Source organism: Bos mutus, chromosome 7 (genome assembly GCF_027580195.1).
Source record: "Bos mutus isolate GX-2022 chromosome 7, NWIPB_WYAK_1.1, whole genome shotgun sequence".
Lineage (NCBI taxonomy): Eukaryota > Metazoa > Chordata > Mammalia > Artiodactyla > Bovidae > Bos > Bos mutus.
In genome coordinates this window covers 46,833,971-46,853,384 of record NC_091623.1, presented here as the reverse complement: position 1 = coordinate 46,853,384, position 19,414 = coordinate 46,833,971, and the positions used below count along the sequence as shown (strand labels likewise).

The window sequence follows — 19,414 nt, the reverse complement described above, 5'->3', positions numbered from 1 at the left end:
AGGGCCCATGCTCCTGCTGTTGTCTTTCCGGCTTGTCCCCTGTCACTGCCAGGCCCAGTTCAGAGTGAGAGGCCCCAGTGCCTGACAATGGGTGAAATGACGGGTCCACTTGAGGCCTTGAGGAAAACATGACCAAGTGAGCTGCCAGAGAAAGACAAGCATGCACATCTGCAGGTGACCCCTAAGGCCCACTGCCTCAAGGCAGCTTCCGCAAGGTACTCAGACTCTGCAGCCCAGGGGAAAGTGTCCTGGGGCTGCCATCATAAATGACTGCCAATGGGGAGAAGGCAGGGGCATAAAACAAAAGAAATTTATTTTTACACAATTCTGGAGGCCAGACACCCAGAATTGAGGTGTCAGCAGGGCCACAATCCCTCTGGAGGATCCTGTCTTGCCTCTTTCAGCTTCTGGGGGCTCCACGCATCCTTGGCTCATGGCTGCAACAGTCCAATCTCTGCCTCCATCATGCACGGCCTCTCCCAAGTGAGTCTGTGTCTTCTCCTCTTTTCCTGAGGGTGCCAGTCATCCGATCACCCTAAATTCAGGACAAGCTCATCTAAAGATCCTTATTCGACTCATATCTGCAGAGGCTTTTTTCAGAAATCGGTCATACTCACAGGTTACTGGGCTCTGCCGGTGGCTCAGACAGTAAAGAATCCTCCTGCAATGCAGGAGACATGGGTTCCATCCCTGGGTCAGGACGATCCCATGGAGGAGGGCATGGCAACCCACTCCAGTATTCTTGCCTGGAGAATCCCATGGACACTGGAGCCTGGCAGGCTATATAGTCCATGGGGTCACAAAGAATCGGCCACGACTGAGTGACTAACACTTCACTTCACACGTTCTGGAGGGCAGGATGGGGCCTATCTTCTTCAAGGCCCCCATTCCACCCCCTATTGGGCAGGCAGCTCACAAGCTGGAGAGCAAGGAGACTGCCGCGGCCTTCTGGAGGCGGGCGATGGTGCATCCCATCCTCTCCACAGAGCAGCTCGGCGAGTCCTGCGTGCATGCGTGTGTGTGTCAAGGCTGCAGATGGCACCAGACACTCGAAGCAGCCGGCACAGAGGCAAACAGTGCCAAAGCCAGGACGGAGGCCAGGACTGGGGGCGGCCTCTACACTCAGCTAACCCAAGACACCACTGCGCGGTGGCTGAGGCCCAGGGGCCTGGTTTCCCAACAGCCTGTGCAGAGCCACCCCCGTCACAGGGTAGGACCCAGAGAACGCCCGCCTTCGGCACAAGAGCCAGTGGCCCCAGCCGGGTCCCCGTGGATCGCTTTGCAGGCAGGCTTTTTCTGGCCCAGGCGCTGCTCCCCGGGATGTTCAGTGATCGGTCACAGGCAGAGCCTCCTGTGTCCTGAGCCGCTGGCAACTGGGCGACTTGCCCACATCCCCTGCCCTCACCTCCCACATCCGATCCACCCACACATTCAGTCACCTCTGCTGCCAAAATATCACTAATACCCACTGTTCTGGGTCACTGCCATGGCCAACTTCTCCATTCTCCAACCCGAGGCTACCAGCGGCCTCTCACCATCTGCCTGCTTCCCTTCTCACCTCTCCTGCCTGTTCAGCTCTTGGCCATCTTTGCAAGACACGAAGCACCCTTAAATGATCAAATGGAGAGTTACCACTTGAGTGAGCAACTCTACCCCGTGGTACAGACACCCAACGGAAAGGAGGACCTACGTCTATACAGGCGATCGGACGGGAACGCCCATGGCGGCGCTACTCACAATGGCCAAAAAGGCAGGAACAACCCAAGCGTCCCCTGATGAACGAATGGATGCTCAAAACATGGCGTCTCCACACAATGGAGTATTATTCACCTTAAAGAGGACTGAAGCAGGGCTTCCCTGGTGGCCCAGGGGTAAAGAATTCGCCTGCCAATGCAGGGCACACGGGTCTGATCCCTGGTCCCGGAAGATCCCACATGCTGCGGAGCAACTAGGCCCGTGCACCACAACTCCTGAAGGCCCGTGCCTAGAGCCCAGGCTGCAAAACAAGAGAAACCACCACAGCAAGAAGCCACACTCCGCAGCGAGGACCCAGTGCGGCCAGAGATGGATAATTTTTTTTAAAAGACTAATAAAGCAACAGATGGTGGAGAAAGCACATAACACCACCGAACTGTTCACGACGGCTAAGACGGTAAATGTATATTTTGCATGTTTTACCACTATTTTTTAAAAGGGAAGGAAGGACTGATATGCCCCACAACATGGATGAACCTCAGAAACATGCTGAGTTTATGTCTGAGACATCAGACACATAAAGCCACATCTTGCATGATTCCATTTCTCTGAAATGTCCAGGACATGCAAACCCAAAGGGATGGAGAACAGATCAGTGGTCGCCAGGGGCTTGGGGAGTGACTGCCAGTGGGGATGGAGCTTTCTTTTTTTTTTATTCTCATTGTTATTTTCCCTTTTCGGCTGTGCCAAGCAGCATGTGGGATCCTAGTTTCCCGACCAGGGACTGAACTGTGCCCCCCACATTGGAAGTGTGGAGTCCCAACCAATGGAAAGCCAGCGAGGTCCCAGGGACGGGGTTTCTCTCTGGGGTGATGAAAACGTTCTAAAGTCGACAAGTGATGGTTATACAACTCTCTTTATATGGTAAAAACCAGTGGATGGTACAGCTTCAATGACTGGTCGGAACATATTAGGAATGATATCTCAATAAAACTGCTACAAAAACAAGCAAAGGATCAGGCCGCTGACCATCACAAATCTTCCCAGGGCTCCTCGTTCAGGGGCCAGTTTCATCTCTCCTGTCTCTCAACATGCAGCTTCAACTGTTCCAAGCCCTTCTCACCTCTGGGTCTCTGCACCTGCCTCCCTCCCAAGGGACAACCCTCCCGGCATGGGGGGCTCTGTCTCACTGTCCAAGCGTCAGCCTCCCGCCCTAGCCATTCCTAGCACATGGATTTGCTTCTCTCTGAGAGCATCTGCCTTGTTTATTGGAGCAAGTCTCTCCTGTCCCATGCTAAAACCATGCTGCCTCTCCAAGCACATGGTCCTCATGTGCCTCAATATGCTGCTGGCCCCACTGTGGTGCTGGGGAAGACTCCTGGAGAGTCCCTTGGACAGCAAGGAGATCATACCAGTCAATCCTAAAGGAAATCAACCCTGAATATTCACTGGAAGCTGAAGCGCCAATATTTTAGCCACGTGATGTAAAGAGCTGACTCCTTGGAAAAGACCCTGATGCTGGGAAAGACTGAAGGCAGGAGAAGAAGGGGGGGACAGAGGATGAGATGGTTGGATGGCATCACCGACTCAATGAACACGAGTGTAGATAGTGGAGACTAGTGAAAGACAAGGAACCCTGGTGTGCTGCAGTCCTTGGGGTCACAGAGAACTGGACATGACTTAGCTACTGAACAGCAACCACCCTAGAACCCAGCACTGTCTCTGGGATATGCTGGGCAAGTAAAAATGTCATTTTGTGCAGTAAGCACAGATCAGGAATCTGAGGCCCAGAGAAGTTAAGAAACCCGCACTAAGTCACACAGTAGAGTGTCACAGCCCTCCCTGCACATCAGGCTGCCCAAGTCCAAGGATGAGGAAGGAAGGTTCATGCACTCACCCCTCTACCCTGCTACTCGCAAGTGGACCTCACTCCCCGTCCCCCGACCCGACCTAGCCCTTGGGGTCAACACAAGTGGTGCCACTCGCTCCGGGAGTGGACGGGCTGACCAAGAGAGGAGGCCCCAGCTGCGCCGCGCCCCGCCCGTCTGCAGGCGCGGGGCAGCTCCTGGCGCTGACCCAGGTGGAGGCAGCACGGCAGGCTGCGGCCACGGGGGGTGCACAGCAGGAGACCCGCCCCAAGCAGGCCAGCTCCCCTGCGCCACACGCTGCAGCTGTACCGCGCCACAGGCAGTCGCGGGAACGGGTGGGAACCAGCCTGCCCAGCCCAGTCTCAGGCACAGGCAATGGCCCACCCACGGTGGGTGCAGAGTTTTGAACTATCTGCCCAGGTACGTAGCTCGCACTCCCCTGCCCACACAGAGTTTCCTCCAAACCAAAGGCTTCTCGGCCCTGGCACTGCTGACAGCTGCGGCCAGATCACTGTCCGTGCATTGTGGGGTGCTGAGCGGCACCCCTGCTCTCTACCCACCAGACGCCAGTAGCAGCTCTTTGCCCAGTCGAGACAACCAGAAATGTCACTGCCCAATGTCCCCTAGGACAGAACTACCCCCAACATAGCACTGCTCTGTTTGTAAAAATCTAGTATAAGCTTACCTCTGCCCAGGGCCCAAGCCCACCCCACCTCCCCAACTTCCAATGTAAAGGAGGCCAACAGAGAGATGGGAAATGGTTACCAGGGGCCAAGGGAACTGCTGTCTGCAAATCTTAAAAAAGCTTTTCTAGGGACTTCCCGGATGGTCCAGTGGTTAAGAAGCCATCTTCCAATACAGGGGCTGTGAGTTCAATCCCTGGCCAGAGAACTAAGATCCCACGTGCCATGGGGCAACAAAGTCCGCACACCACAACTAGAGAGCCCTCAGGCCCCAACGAACCCCCAGTGCAGCCAAAATAAACTTATATTTCAGAATCTCTAAATCCATCAACCAATAAATGGATAAACAAATGTGGTCTGTCCACACCCAGGAATACTACTCAGCCGTAAAAAGGGAAGAGGAGGACATGGCAACCCACTCCAGTATGCTTGCCTAGAGAATCCCACGGACAGAAGAGCCTGGCGGGCTACGGTCGCAAAGAGTCAGACAGAACTGAAGCGACTTAGCACATAAAAAGGAAAGAAGTTTCCCAATAATGCTAAAATGTGGATGAAACTCAGAAACATAACACTGAATGAAAGAAAGCAGATCCACAAGGCCACATCTGGTGTGATTCCATTTATCTGAAATGTCCAGAACAGGTAAATCCACAAAAACAGAAAAGTTGGTGGCTGCAAGGGGGCTGGGGGAGCAGCAAGTGAAAAGTGACTGCTAATGGGTGAGGAGCTTCTTATGGGGGTGATGATAACGCTCCGAAATTAGACAGCGGTGATGATGGCACAACTCTGTAAATATACTAAAAACCACTGAACCATACACTTCAAATAAGTGAATTATATGATACACAAACTATATCTTGAAAAACCTGTTATTTTAAAGAAATGTTTTCAACGATAATTCATTTCCAACCTTACAGCTGAAACCTGAAGACTGCCACAAATCAGTGTAGCCCCTTCTTCCTGTCATACCACATACACTGGACACCTACTGCACCCTAGGACGCACTGCATGCTGGAGACAAGATAAAGTGGACGCTCCTATCCTTAGAAATCTTGACGCATGGAGGACACTCAGGTTGCACACTGTCATTCATTCATTCACCAGTCACATCCTGGAGCAGGGCCAGGCAGGACCTGCCCGACAGAGAGCACCCAATTGATAGGTGCTGAATAAATGCATGGAAATAGAGATACACATTTTAGTCTTAAGGTCATGATCTCAAAGAGAAACAAGCAACTTATTAAAAAAAAAATAACATCACCCCCAAATCCCACCCGAGGAATCAAAGACTGAGGCTCACATCACAAAGGTACAGTGGATCTGCCTAGAAGGGTCACATGTTAGTTGCTCAGCCGGGTCCGCCTCTTTCTAACCCCATGGACTGTAGCCTGCCAGGCTCCTCGGTCCATGAGATTCTCCAGGCAAGAATACTGGAGTGGATAGCCATTCCCTTCAGGGGATCTTCCCGACCGAGGAATCGAACCCAGGTCTCCTGCATTGCAGGTAGATTCTTTACCATCTGAGCCAGCAGGGAAGCCCAAGGACAGTCAACTCAGATGCCAAATCCAGAAACCAGTGAAGCAGGTGTCTGTAGTTCCCACTCAACCCCTCCCCAAGGCCCCAGGGTGCAGCATGGAGGTCCCATCCCTCCACAGGATCAAAGCAGAGATTTACTGCCACCTGTGCAAAGCATGCTCCCCTCCCTCAACCACCAGGAAGGGCTTGCAAGACACATTCCACAAAGGAGGCCACCGAGACCCAAGGAGTCTGCACTTTGTGGCGGTCGCCAGAAAGCTGAGGCCCAGAAGGAGAGCCAGGCCCCTGAGCCCAGCCACGACCAAGCCCCTGCTCCAGGCCCACAGCGGCTCCCCAGGCGAGGCTGGCAGGCCATCTGGCCTGCCCCTGCACACCAAATGCACCTGCCATCTGACGAAGAACTGTCCCTCCACGCCGGTCCTGAGGGGCCAGGGGCCATCTGTGGCCAGCTGTCCCTTGTCCTTGTGGGAGGAACAACACCTGGTCCCCACCATATGGGCTGCATTGGGGAAGGGGCAGCTGTCGCCACTCCAAGCTCCAAGACTGAGTCCAATCGGCCTTCCTGACCCCACTCAGGTCCCCACACGCGAGGCGCCAGACCTTTCCCTCAGATATCCAGAAGGGAGAAACACCTATCCCACCTCAGGTCTGCAAGTAGGGGCATCTGTCCTTCCCCCAGCACTCAGGGAGTGAGTGCACAGATGACAATGATGTGGAGACACCTGTCCTTTCGGGGAGCAAGGGTGAGGGGGCAGCTGTCCCCTTCAGGTACCAATGATACAGGAGCACCTATCCCAGCTTCCCAGGTAACAGTGACGCTTGCAAGCAGCACCCAGTTCAAGCACCTCAGTATCACTCCCCTAGGGAGCAGTGATACAAAAGCACCTATCAGGTAGCAATGTGGGGACACCTTCGCCCTCAGGTAATAATGATGTAGTGGCACCTGTTTCCTCCAACTAGTAATGATGCAGAGGCTCCTGCTCATACAGGTAACCGCGATGTAGTGACACCTGTCCCCCACTTCAGGTAGCGGCGATGGAGAGACACCTGTACCCCTTCAGGTATCGATGATGTGGGGGCACCTGTCCCCGCCCACGACGCCCGGGGCGTGGGGACACCTGTCTCCTTGGGCCGTGCCAAGCCCCGCCCCCGCCGCGCGCCCCGCCCCCGCCGCGCGCCCCCCGCCCCGTGCACGCGCGGGACATGCGCCCCCTCCCTCCCTCTCCGGCCCAGAGGGGTCGACGAGGGAAGCCCCCTTACCCGCGCGGCCCGCGTCAGGCTCAGGTCCTTCATGACCTCCTCGAAAGCCGCTGTCTCCTCCGCTTGCTTCTGGTTGTGCAGCGCGATCTTCTCGCTGAATTTCCGCGGATTGTTCGAAGTCGCCATCTTCTCGCCGCCGCCTCCTCCTCCTCCTCCTCCTCCTCCACCTCCTCGCCCCCCCACTCGCCGGTGCCTCCACGCAAGCGCCGACCAGACCCGCGGGCGGCGGGCAGTGCGCAGGCGCGTCGGCGAGCGTGAGAGCGGCGCGTGCGCACAGGAGAGGCGCGCGACGCGGGGGCGATGGCGCATGCGCGCGCTCCGGCGGCAAGCTCAGAGGCCAGAAGGGGAGGTAGGAGAGGGCGGGCGAGGACTTCGGCGCAGGCGCAGTGAGCCGTCTCCTGGCCCGCTGGACAGCGGCTGTCTGGCTGTTGGCCATGGTCCGGGAGCGGACTGGGGCCCTGGACCCCCCCAAGAGAGTGACTCCTCGAGGCAGATCCTTCCAGGTCACCAGGTTGGAGCAAGCACCCACTCCAAGGACAGGTAGCTCTCGAGGCTGAGCCTCGGCTCGGACCAGTTCAGCTCAGACACCAGTTCAGGGCATTGCTCATCCATGCATGCATTCATTCATTTATTGAATGCCTATGTATGCCAAGCATATTGGGGAAACGGCATGAGCAAGGAGACGTGGTCCCTGCCCTCATAGGGTGCACAGTCGAGGAGAGCGGAACAAAACCCACCAACAAATGACCCAAAAACTTTTCAGATGGAGAGAAATGTGATGTGGAAAATAAAACTAGTAATGGATAAAGAGAAGAGTGGGCTTCCCTTGTGGCTCAGCTGGTGAAGAATCCGTCTGCAAAGCGGGAGACCTGGGTTCGATCCCTGGATTGGGAAGATCCCTTGCAGAAGGAAAAGGCTACCCACTCCAGTATTCTGGCCTGGAGAATTCCATGGACCGTATAGTCCATGGGGTTCAAAGAGTCGTACGCAGCTGAGCCACTTTCAGATAGAGGAGAATGATGTTAGGAAAGGAGGCTCCTGTGGCCACCATAGTTTGGGGGGTGTGGTCAGTCACCAACCCCAAATCCCAGTGTCATCCTTAACACCTTTCTTTCCCTATTCCTATTCCCTCTCCAGTCCCTGTTCTCTGGATCCTTAAGCTCGGAAAACTGGAACTACAGAGCTTCGGCCTCCTCTCTGTGAATTTCTCCAGTCCAGTTTTACTCAAGGAAGTCCAGCTTTTTCATCAGGTGCTAAAGGACAGGTCCAGAAACCCCGCCCAGACCCAGCAGTGAAAGGGAGAGCAGAGTCTCCCCAATGACCTTGGGGTGGGGGGAGACCTAGGGAGGGGGGGACTCTGACATCTACTTGTTCCTACCCAAGCAGAGGGACCAAAACCACCAATGTCGAAAGTTTATATTCAGGAGGCTCTAGGGATTTCTAGGGCCCATCTAGGGCATGGGCAGGGCAGAAATCAGGAGGGGCAGCCAGCAGAATTTGGGGTACCTGTAATTTTATAACAAGCACACTTTTTACCAGGGCGAGGGATGGCTGGAGGGGACACTGATGGAAATCATAGGGGGACACCAACGTTTTCCAAACATGCTTTTATTTACATCTGGTAGCATTTTAATGAAATGTCCACATTAAATACATACACATACACATCTTAATTTGGAGTGTTCTGGGGACTGCCATTTCATACTGTTAATGGGGTTCTCAAGGCAAAAATACTGAAGTGGTTTGCCATTCCCTTCTCCAGTGGACCACATTTTGTCAGAACTCTCCACTATGACCCGTCCGTCTTGGGCGGCCCTACATGGCATGGCTCATAGTTTCATTGAGTTAGACAAGGCTGTGGTCCATGTGATCAGTTTGGTTAGTTTTCTGTGACTGTGGTTTTCATTCTGTCCGCCCTCTGACAAGGATGAGAAGCTTATGGAAGCTTCCTGATGGGAGAGACTGACTGTGGGGGGTCGAAACTGGGTCTTTTTCTGATGGGCCGGGCCATGCTCAGTAAATCTTTAATCCAATTTTCTGTTGAAAAACGGGGCTGTGTTCCCTCCCTGTTGTTTGACCTGAGACCAAACTATGGTGGAGGTGATGAAGATAATGGCACCTCCTCCAGAAGGTCTCATGCATGCATTGCTGCACTCAGTGGCCCCGACCCTGCAGCAGGCCACCGCCAACCCACGCCTCTGCCAGAGACTCCTGGACACTCACAGGCAAGTCTGGGTCTGTCTTTTTTGGGGTCACTTTTGTTTGTGCCCTCCAAGAGTGTGTTTCCCTAGATCTGTGTAAGTTCTGTGGTCAAATCCCACCGGTCTCCAAAGACAAATTTTCTGGGAGTTCTCAGTCCCTTTACGAGATCCCCAGGTTGGGAACTCTGTTGTGGGTTCTGGAACTTTCTTAACTCTGCAAGAATTTCTTTGGTGTAATTGTTCTGCAGTCTGTGGGTCGTCTGCTCGGTGGCTCTTTGGTGGGGTTAATGGTGACCTCCTCTAAGAGGGCTTATGCCACATGCCATGTGTTTCAGGTCTGCTGCACCCGGCAGGCCCCTGCTGACCTGTAATTCCACAGGATACTCAAACACAGGTCTGGCTCAGTCTCTGTGGGGTCTCTAGGACCTGGTGCTCACAAGGTTTTCTTTGGGCCCTCTGAGCATCTCTGGTGGGTATGGGGTTTGATTCTAAATGCAACTTCGCCCCTCCTACCATCTTGCTGGGCCTTCTCCTTTGCCCTTGGACATGGGGTATCTTTTTTGGTGGGATCCAACATTTTCCTCTCAATGGTTGTTCAGCAGCGAGTTGTAATTTTGGAGTTCTAGCAGGAGGAAACAAGCACATGTCCTAAGAACTGATGCTTTTGAACTGTGGTGTTGAAGAAGACTTGAGAGTCCCTTGGACTGCAAGGAGATCCAACCAGTCCATCCTAAAGGAAATCAATCCTGAATATTCATTGGAAGGACTGATACTGAAGCTGAAGCTCCTATACTTTGGCCCCCTGATGCGAAGAACGGACTCCTTGGAAAAGACCCTGATGCTGGGAAAGATTGAAGGCAGGAGAAGGGGATGACAGAGGATGAGAAGGTTGGATGGCATCACCAATTTGATGGACATGAGTCTGAGCAAGTTCCAAGAGGTGGTGATGGACAGGGAAGCCTGGCGTGCTGCAGTCCATGGGGTCGCAGAGTCGGACACGACTGAGGGACTGAACTGAACTGGGGACTGCCACTGCTCTGTTTTTAGTATTTATTTTTATTTATTTGGCTGCACCAGGTCTTCTTTGCAGCATGTAGGATCTAGTTCTCTGACCAAGGATCGAACCCAGACCCCCTGCGTTGTAAGCTCAGTGTCTTATCCACTGGACCACTGGGCAAGTCCTCATTGCTCTTTTTATCCTTCTTGTTCATACTGTTTTGAGCACTGTCTTAGACTTCTGGCCTTTTTGCCTACTAAGTATCTGCCCCCTATCTGGGGTATTGACAACCAACTGCCCTTCACTTCCTAACTTTCAGTCCCTGATTTGTGGTAGAGTTGGTCTCATGGCTCACTCTCCCTACAAAGTCTCCCCCTAAAATTTGAAAGTCTTGGCCCATCATCAGAGCCACTGCTCTGACCATCATGATTGGATGAGGGTAGGCACGTGCCCCAGTTTTCCCAGTGAGATACAAGTCTGGAATTTTTGTTTGAAGCATGGGAAAGAGAAGCACTGTCTTTGCTTGGGTAGCTGATCTGAAGGATAACACAGACCCCTGGGCTTCCCTGGTGGCTCAGACGGTAAAGAATCCGCCTGCAATGTGGGAGACCTGGGTTCGATCCCTGGGTTGGGAAGATCCCCTGGAGGAGGGAAAGGCTACCCACTCCAGTATCCTGGCCTGGAGAATTCCACGGACTGTATAGTCCATAGGGTTGCAAACAGTCGGACACGACTGAGTGACTTTCACTTTCACTGCAGAGCTCTAGGTCACCACTTGAAGAGAGGAGGCCTGGGGATTTCCCTGGTGGTCTGGTGGTTAGGATTCCGTGCTTTCACTTGAACAGCCTGGGTTCAAGCGCTGGTTAGGGAACTATCCTGTAAGCAGCACACCACAAGTACAGACAAAAGCAAAGGAGAGAGAGAGGGTGGGGCTTCCCTGGTGGCTCAGTGGTAAAGGATCTGCCTGCCAGTGCAGGAGACACGGGTTCGATCCCTGGTCCTGGAAGATGCCACATGCCACAGAGCAGCAAAGCTCAGGCTCCGCAACTATTGAGCCTGTGCTCTGGAGCCTGAGCTCTGCAACCAGAGAAGCCAGTGCAGAGAAGCCTGCGCACTGCAACAGAGCATCCCCTGCTCACCGCAACTAGAGAAAAGGCCCGCACGGCAGTGAAGACCCATCACAGCCGAAAGTAAATAAATAAATAAAACAGAAAAACAGAGACAGAGGGAGGTGACCTGAGAGTGAACCCACACAAAAGCAAACAGGACCAGAGGGAGAGACCCTGTCTGAATTCCTGCATCTAGCTATTCCTGAAGCTAGATGCTCCTGCCTTTTCAGTTATATGAACCAATAACTCTTTCTCTCTCTCTCTTTTTTTTTTTTTAAGGCTGCACTGGGTCTCATTGCTGACCACAGGTTCTTTATTGTGGTGCACAGTCACCAAAGCATGTAAGTTCAGTAGTTGTGACATAAAGGCTCATTTGCTCCGTAGCATGTGGGATCTTAGTTCCCTCACCAGGGATCAAACCCAGTCCCCTGAATTGGAAGGTGGATTCTTAACCACTGAGCCATCAGGGAAGTACCCGTTCTCTTTTATACTGAAGTCGATCTGAAATCCATCTTCTCTCCATAGCACTGAGACTGGAGCTTCTGGGAGTCAGATAAGGGGCTGGGCATTCTATTTATATGTGACTTCTTGTTCCTGCCACCATCTTGTGAGGTTGGAGAGGAAATAGTGACAGAGAGCAGGGACAGCAGCTGCCCGTAGCAAGTTAAGTGCCAGACCAGGACTAGAACTCAGACCTGACAGCAGAGATCAGCTTCCTTCTCTACACCAGGTTTTGTAAGGTTTAAATGAGGTTAACATGTGTCAACTGCCTGGCTCATAATAAGTGTTCAAAAAATGCTGGTTACCCTGATCACTTACATATGGCTGTATTAAGCCTGTTTCTGCACAGAAAGATGCAAGAGAAAAGATTTGGGGACTAACAGCAGCCACAGCAAGGGGCCATGCCTACAGGGCAGAGGTGAGGGGCCTGTGCGTGCCCTCCTCACCCCCATTTACCCCACACCCCGGCGGTAACTTGATCCATCCGAAACCCTAGTGATGAGTCAGAGGGAGCCACAGGCTGCTTATTGCGCAATGGCCGGACAGTGACCCAAGCCCTCCTCCCACTCCACTGACCCCCAGCCCCGAGGAGGGTGAGGCCAGGGTGTCTGGTGACCCAGGCAGAACCCAGCCCTGACGTTTTCACTTTCTCCCTTCATCAAAGGCAGTTTCCACCACGCAGTGTGGCCCGGGCGGGACTTCTGGAGCAGCTCATGGTCTTTGTAAAGCAGGGTGGATCACATGCTCCATATCACATTCAAGGGGGAAAAAAGTCCACCCTCTTCCCAGTGGCCCGCGGGGTCCTTGCACACCCTGGCCCTTCACTCCAGCCACCCCAGCTTCTGTGCCGTTCCACCTCCAGATCTTTGCATGCGCTGTTGCCTCTGCCCACACTGCTCTCTCCCCAGGTCCTTTCACGGCTGGCACCTTCTCATCTTTCAGGGCTCTCTTCTGACAGACCCTCCCCGAGGGCCCTATCTACAGCGTACCCTCCCTTGGATGTGCGTCTCACGACCCAGGAACATCACATTCTCTGAAGCCAGCTATGTCTTCGGGTACTGTCTACGCCCCTATAGACTGAGCAGAAATTGGAAGCTAAAAGCATGTTCACCCAGCTAATACGCTCCAGGGCTTGAATTTCCTGTGGGACGCAGAAAGAACACAGACACACCCAATTCACTACTCCTAAAGCTTGTTCTTTGTGGATGGCTCTGAGCACTTTAGGCTGCATTTTATATTCATCTGTGTTCATTCTGTTTCCCTGGATTCCCGGGGCTAACAGAAAACTAGGCAGAGTGAGGGCATTAGGAAGTGTTTGTTGAATGATTCGTTTTCTGACTAGGAAACTCCTATCTGTCCCTCAAAACCCACCTCAAATGTCCCCTTCTCCAGAAAGCCATTCCTGACCCCAAAGCAGACCTGTTCCTTCCTTTAGACTCACACAGCCATGGATCCTTCTCCAGCCAGCCCTGACCCAAAGGGATCAGGAGTATCCCATTGTTAAGAAGCTCCACTTGAGTTACAGAACACATCTGAATGTAAGCTCAGAGGCAAGTCAAATAAGCTACTTCTTGCTGCCTCCATGAAACAGTTTTCTCTCCTATGCTCCATAACTGCCTGGCCGCCTTTTTTCTCTGCCAGCTTCCTCTCCCACCCTTCCCTTTCTCGTGCTCTCCATCCAGCTTTGCTGATCTTGCCTCAGGGCCTCTGCACAGGCTGTCTTCCTGCCCAGAATGCCCTTTCCCCTGCATCCACACCATAGCACCTCTCAACATACAGCTTCTAGATACAAGCTGAATTAAAACCTAAGTTCCTGAGCATTTCTGTGTGGCCCAAGCCCTTCTCCAACTGTGTGACAACGGGCAAGTGACTTCACCTCTCTGAGCCTTGCTGACCTCCCGTGTGAAATGTGGATAATTGCGCTCCTCAGAAACCAAGTAGGGTCCTGTGGGGCTCCTGTACACAAAAGTCTTTCTGTGACCCCCGTTTGTCTGATTACAGGAAATAGGCTTCATTCAGTCTGCATGACCTCCCCTGAGTTCCAACAGGCAGATTCAAGCACATGTTAATTAGGAAAGGGAGGGGATGCAAGGCAAGGGAGAAAGAGTCAAGAGAAACAGTTGTGCAGGGACTTCCTGGGGGTCCAGATTAAGACACTGCTCAGAGTGGGTTCAATCCCTGGTTGGGGAACTAAGATCCCGTATGCAGTGTGACGCCACCAAAGAGTGGGGGGAGGAAACAGTACAGGCTTGGGGCAAGGTCCTGGCTCCCCTTGAAGGGATACACACAACCATACGTTTGAGCTGGGTTTTAGTTTGTCTGTTTTTGCTGCAATGTGTATGGCAGAAGGAGTAAGGGAGCTCTCTAGGGTCTCTCTCTCTTTCCTTCTTTATTGGCTGCACTGGGTCTTCATTGCTGCACACAGGCTTCCTCTCCTTGCAGCAAGCAGGGGCTACTCTTCATTGTGGTGGCTTCTCTTGCTGCAGAGCATGAGCCCTAGGCTCACGGGCTCAGTAGGTATGGTGCATGGGCTTAGCTACTTCACAGCATGTGGGGTTCTCCCTGACCAGGGATCGAACCTATGTCCCCCGCATTGGCAGGCAGATTCCTAACCACTGGGCCACCACAGAAGTCCCTCTTTGGAACTGTTTTGCAGATACTGAAACCCCTTCCAGGTGGGAGAAGCTAACAGCAGACGATGGTATGCTGCCCTCGAGCATGCAGACCCCAGACCAGTTGGAACCTGAAGGCTGATGGTGCTGACTCCCACTCACCTCACAACCAACCCCTCAGAAGAATGTCCGCAAGCTGATCACGCCCTCTTTGAACCATTGCTGTAAAACTTCTCACTATCCTAAGTGGGGACATGTAGATTTTCAAGGCAGGAGCCCACTGTGTCCCCCTTTGCCTGGCAAAGTAATAAAGCTCTCCTTTTCTACTTCACCTAAAACTCTGTCTCGGAGATTCAATTCAGCACTGGTGGTAGAGGAGCTGAGCTTTTGGCATCAAGAGTAGTTTCTTGGGAAGATTAAATAGATAATGCATGTAAAGCACTTAGCCCAGAGCCTGCTTCCTTGCAAGCATTCAGTCACTGTTAGGGAAGCAAAACCCTACCTCGAAATGTTAGTTTTCATGGCTTGCTTTTCTGCACTGCCTTATATGGAATCTTAGTCAATCTGGGGTACCCACATTGCTGAAGGTGAACTCAGGCCATTTGGAGCAGGAAGACAAAGAGGAAAACCATCCAGGGCCTGTCTTTGACTTCCAAACCGGGCCCTCCTCAGACAGTTCTGAAAAGCAGAGCAGGAGCCAGGTTTGATTATGAAGCGAAAGGGAAGAACGTGGTGGGAAGTCAGAAACATCAGACGTGGAGCTCACTCCTTACGCAACTGAGTAAGAGGTTAGATGAGGACCCAGGCCTCTCGGCCTCCCACCCCAGGCTGAGTGAGGGGTGGAAGGCAGGGCAGGGCGGGCTGCTGAGAAGGCTGGAGTTAGGGAGCGGCAGGGGCCCACGGGGATGGCTCTGGGGCATGGTGGGGCGGGAGGAGCGCTAGCAGTCCAGTCCCTGCTGTAACCACCATGCTGAAGGGATATCTGGGGCAGTGACCCCACAATGCCCTGAGGCTTGGGTGAGCTCCGGCCGAACTCCCCACACAGAGCTCCCCTCCGTTGTCCAAAAGCTCGGGACACTTACAGCCCCAATCTACTCAACAGTAAAAGAGGAGGGTTCCCCACCTTCTCAGGGATAGTGTCTGCAGAAGAGATACAGCTGACTTTTCTTTCTGGTGGCCCAGCATCTGGAGGCTGGGGAGTCTCCATCATGGGAATTTAGTCCCCCACTGACAATAGAGGCTCCAAAGCCAATGGCTGTTGTTCAGTTACTCAGTCGTGTTCAACTCTGCAACCCGGACTGCAGCATGCCAGGCTTCCCTGTCCTTCACTATCTCCCTGAATTTGCTCAAACTCATATCCATTGAGTCGGTGATGCCATCCAACCATCTCTTCCTCTGTCACCCGCTTCTCCTCCTGCCCTCAATCTTTCCCAGCATCAGGGTTTTTCCAATGAGTCGGCTCTTCATATCAGGTGGCCAAAATATTGTAGCTTCAGCATCAGTCCTTCTAATGAATATTCAGGGTTGATTTCCTTTAGGATTGACTGGTTTGATCTCCTTGCTGTCCAAGGGACTCTCAAGAGTCGTCTCCAGAACCACAGTTTGAAAGCATCACAGAATTGCAAAGAATGTTTAAAGCCAGTGGTATGATCAATCAAATAACAGGCCTCCGCTTCTCATCCGTCTCCATGTTCTACTGCCCTGCGCCACCCTGCTGTGCATTCCTCCTGCACTGCACAAGGTGGGGGATATTTCTCCAACCCCGATTTTGACTTTGGCCACATTATCTGCTTTGGCCAAAGGAATATGGGTAGAAGTGACAGCACAAGAGTTCTGAATTTGGGTCTTAGGAGGCCTCACCTGATCCCACTTGTCCGCTGGCACCACTGTAGGAGGAGAACATAGATTAACAAGCTGTTGGTCCCAGGAGGATGCAAGGCAGGTGGAGTTGAGCATCCCAGTTACTCCACAGTCTTGCACTTGGAAGCAGAGCTGCCCAGCCAAGGGAAGCCCAGAACAGACACCCTGCCCTCAAGCTGAGTCACAGATATATGAAAAAATATTTACGTTTGTATGCCATTGAGAGTTGGGCTTGCTCGTTACTCAGCAGCAGTAGCTGACTAATACACTGATGTATTAACTTTCCCTACCCCCGGGCAGCTAATGCATTGGAACAGGACATGGGCTGGACCAACAGCATGTTTCCAAGTGATGGAAAGAAACAGCACTGGGGCAGGGGCATCTGGTTTCCAGGGGCAGCTATGGCGGAGTGCCAGTGGCAGTGCCATTTGAGGCATCTGGATTCTGTGGCGGTGGGAGGAATGACCTCACCAACAGTTTCCTGGCTTGATTTCAGCTGATCACCCTCGCCTTCTTGATTTCTACCATTTTCTGAGCCTGGTTTTCCAGCCTTCCTGCCACTTTTGTGAGGAACTGAACGGCATTCCAATGCACGTTCTTGCTATTTAAGTTGGCCAGTTTTTGTTACTTGCAAATTAAAACCTTGACTTACATAAGATGGGGAAACCCCAGCATCTGTTACACTTATAATTTTGGAACTGTTTGAATTACAATTATCAGAATATCTGACCACCAGTATCTTAAGCAACACAGACACTGTGATTTCTCATAAAAAGAAGTCTGGAGGTTAGAGGTTCCAGGGTGGGACTGGTGCCCCCATGATTTCAGGGCTCTGGGAGGCAGCCTTTCTGTGTGTGTCTTAACTTGCTCCTCATGGCCACAAGATGGCTGCAGAAGCTCCTGGCATTGTGTCCTTGTAGGAAATAATAAGGGAGGGAGGGGGGCAACAGCACTTCTCCTATGTCCAGAAACCCCCACCCCAGACTTCCCCTTAAAACTTGCTGGCCAGAACTGGGAAACATGCCCAGATCGAGAACAACCCCACAAAAGACGTTGCCAAGAATGGCTCAGCCAAATGCTAAATTAACCCCCGAGGCTGGGCACCAAATCGTGGCTCTACTGGTAGGATGGCAACAAGCACGGGTCAGTCCCAAGAACTAAGCTGGGCCTTTGTTGTGGGCAGCAGCACGGTTTCATGGCCCTCTTGCCCCGAGGGTCTGTAGGCCCATCGTGCCCATGGATGCTGGAGCCGGATAGGCTCTGCTCCTACCTCCCCGCCCCCAAAGCTCTCATTTGTGAAACAAACGTTCAGGCTTGCCTCTCGGGATCCATGGCCAGGTGCCCCTAATAAAACCCGTGCGCTGAGGCTCCACCATGAGAAGCAAACTCTCCAGAGCCCGTGAGAACAGAGGAGCTGGGGCTGCGTTCTCAGAGATGAAGCCAGGGGCGCGTTTCCAAGCTAGCCAGGTCTGGGGCAGATTCCCACCTCACACGGCTCCCCGGAGGCCCCCTTGGCCCTCGCTCACTGTGAGGCCCCAGAAGTCACACTTGGCCTCCCTCTCTCGGGCCTCCATCCCACCGTCCCGGGAGAGGGCGTTTTCCCACAGCCCAAGCCCAGGTGCGGAGGGAGGCTCCTGCCGGCCGCATCCAGGGCCACGGCGGGGAAGCAGGACATCTGGAAGCCGAGGGGATCTCCACACACTCAGTCCCTACGTGCCCGAGCTGCGCTGGGCGAAAGGTGAAGGAGGTGACGGGGTGATGAGCTCCAGACCTCTGCATGGTGCTGTGTGGAGGAGAGTCAGGCTGGTCCTGGAGCGCGTGTGTAACTGCGCGAGCGAGCACGTGGGTGCACCGCACAAGCCTAGGAGCCAGGCTACCTGTGGGCGTGAGCAGGACCACGTGGATGAGCGTCTCAGATGCCTGCGTGCAGGTGTGCGTGTGAGGGTCTGCGTGCCTATGTGCACGCATGTGCCGCCTCTCTCTGAAGAACGCAAATGTGCATGAGAGTGAAGACTCAAGCCAGTTTCTGCTAAATTAAAAACAGCTTTTTCGTGTTTAAAGTTTACAATACGAAAAATAATTTTCCTTTCTTTGGGGATGGGGGGGTCCGTGGGTGGGTGTGGAGAGGGAGGGGCAGGGGGCCCCGGAACATTCCATGAACCAGCCCAGACGGTTATGCACAATCGACCCGGTTAGATACGGCAGCCCCCCAGCCCACCCCCTGCTCCGTGCCGGCACCCCTGCCAGCTCGCTGGGGACAAGATGTTCTAAGGTGTGAGCTGAGCTAGGGGGGACTTGAAGCTGGCAAAGGCTTCTCCCTGCCCCCCTGAAGGGGCCGTGCCTCTAGCAAGGAAGGGTTCTCTTTGGGGGAAGCTCAGGTTGGGGGGTGGGGATGAGAAAGGGCTGGAATGTTCTGGTAAATCCCCGAGGGCTGCTCTTTTCTACGCCACTGGCAGTGTGGACTCATTACAGGTTCCCAATCAAGTTTCTATTTCAACCCTGTCCCCTGACCCCTACACAGACTCAGCTTCACCCCCGGACCCTGATGGCCATGGCACAGGAGAACCAGGCCTGTGGATACATTTTGAGGGTGATCCCAGAAGCCGGCCCTTTCAGAAGGCTGTCAGAAAACTACATTCTCCACAATGCAGCAGTGGGGTTTGCAGCAAGGCCTGCTATAGGAGCTGGGACTAGGGGCAATTCACGGAGCTCTGGGGCCCACACGATCATTCCTTGAGGACCCGCCCTGCTTCTCCCCTATCCCAGCCTCTGGGGTGAGGGCTCCTGGCTGCCCACCCTGGAGTCCTGCGACTGAGTGGATGGAAACAGAACCGCCAGGAGCTCTGGGGCTGGCTGATGGCAGGGGGCTGGGCCACAGGCACAAGGAGCAACATGGACAGAGTCTCTCCAAGGCTGCCCCTCCTGGGCCGGGTTTGCCCTCTGTCTTCCCCACTGGAAGTGGGAGTCCTGGCTGCACGCCCACATCTGCTCAGTTGTGTCCGACTCTGAGACCCCATGGACTATAGCCCTCCAGGCAGCCTCTGTCCATGGGATTCTCCAGGCAAGAATCCTGGAGCAGGCTGCCATTTCC

The 19,414-nt window shown here is 53.5% G+C and overlaps 1 protein-coding gene and 1 long non-coding RNA gene across 12 annotated transcripts in view; one reads left to right on the top strand and one right to left on the bottom strand.

The window, feature by feature from the left end:
* Positions 1-7,259, bottom strand: part of CRTC1 (CREB regulated transcription coactivator 1) — an 80,645-nt gene extending 73,386 nt beyond the window's left edge. For 3 of the 11 annotated variants that reach the window (XM_070373361.1, XM_070373364.1, XM_070373369.1), the window contains exon 1: positions 7,044-7,258. In XM_070373361.1, coding sequence (XP_070229462.1) covers positions 7,044-7,169 — 126 coding nt within the window. In that variant the 5' untranslated portion in view covers positions 7,170-7,258. Of the gene's footprint in view, positions 1-7,043 lie in introns of all 11 variants that reach the window. The other 8 variants (XM_070373365.1, XM_070373362.1, XM_070373367.1 and 5 more) reach the window with 5 other exon arrangements.
* Positions 7,260-7,347: 88 nt separating this feature from the next.
* LOC138988494 (uncharacterized) lies at positions 7,348-14,665 on the top strand. The gene is made up of 4 exons (XR_011464733.1): positions 7,348-7,583; positions 8,181-8,293; positions 11,630-11,691; positions 14,508-14,665. It is a non-coding gene; the product is annotated as an uncharacterized lncRNA (long non-coding RNA).
* The last annotated feature ends 4,749 nt before the right edge of the window (positions 14,666-19,414 follow it).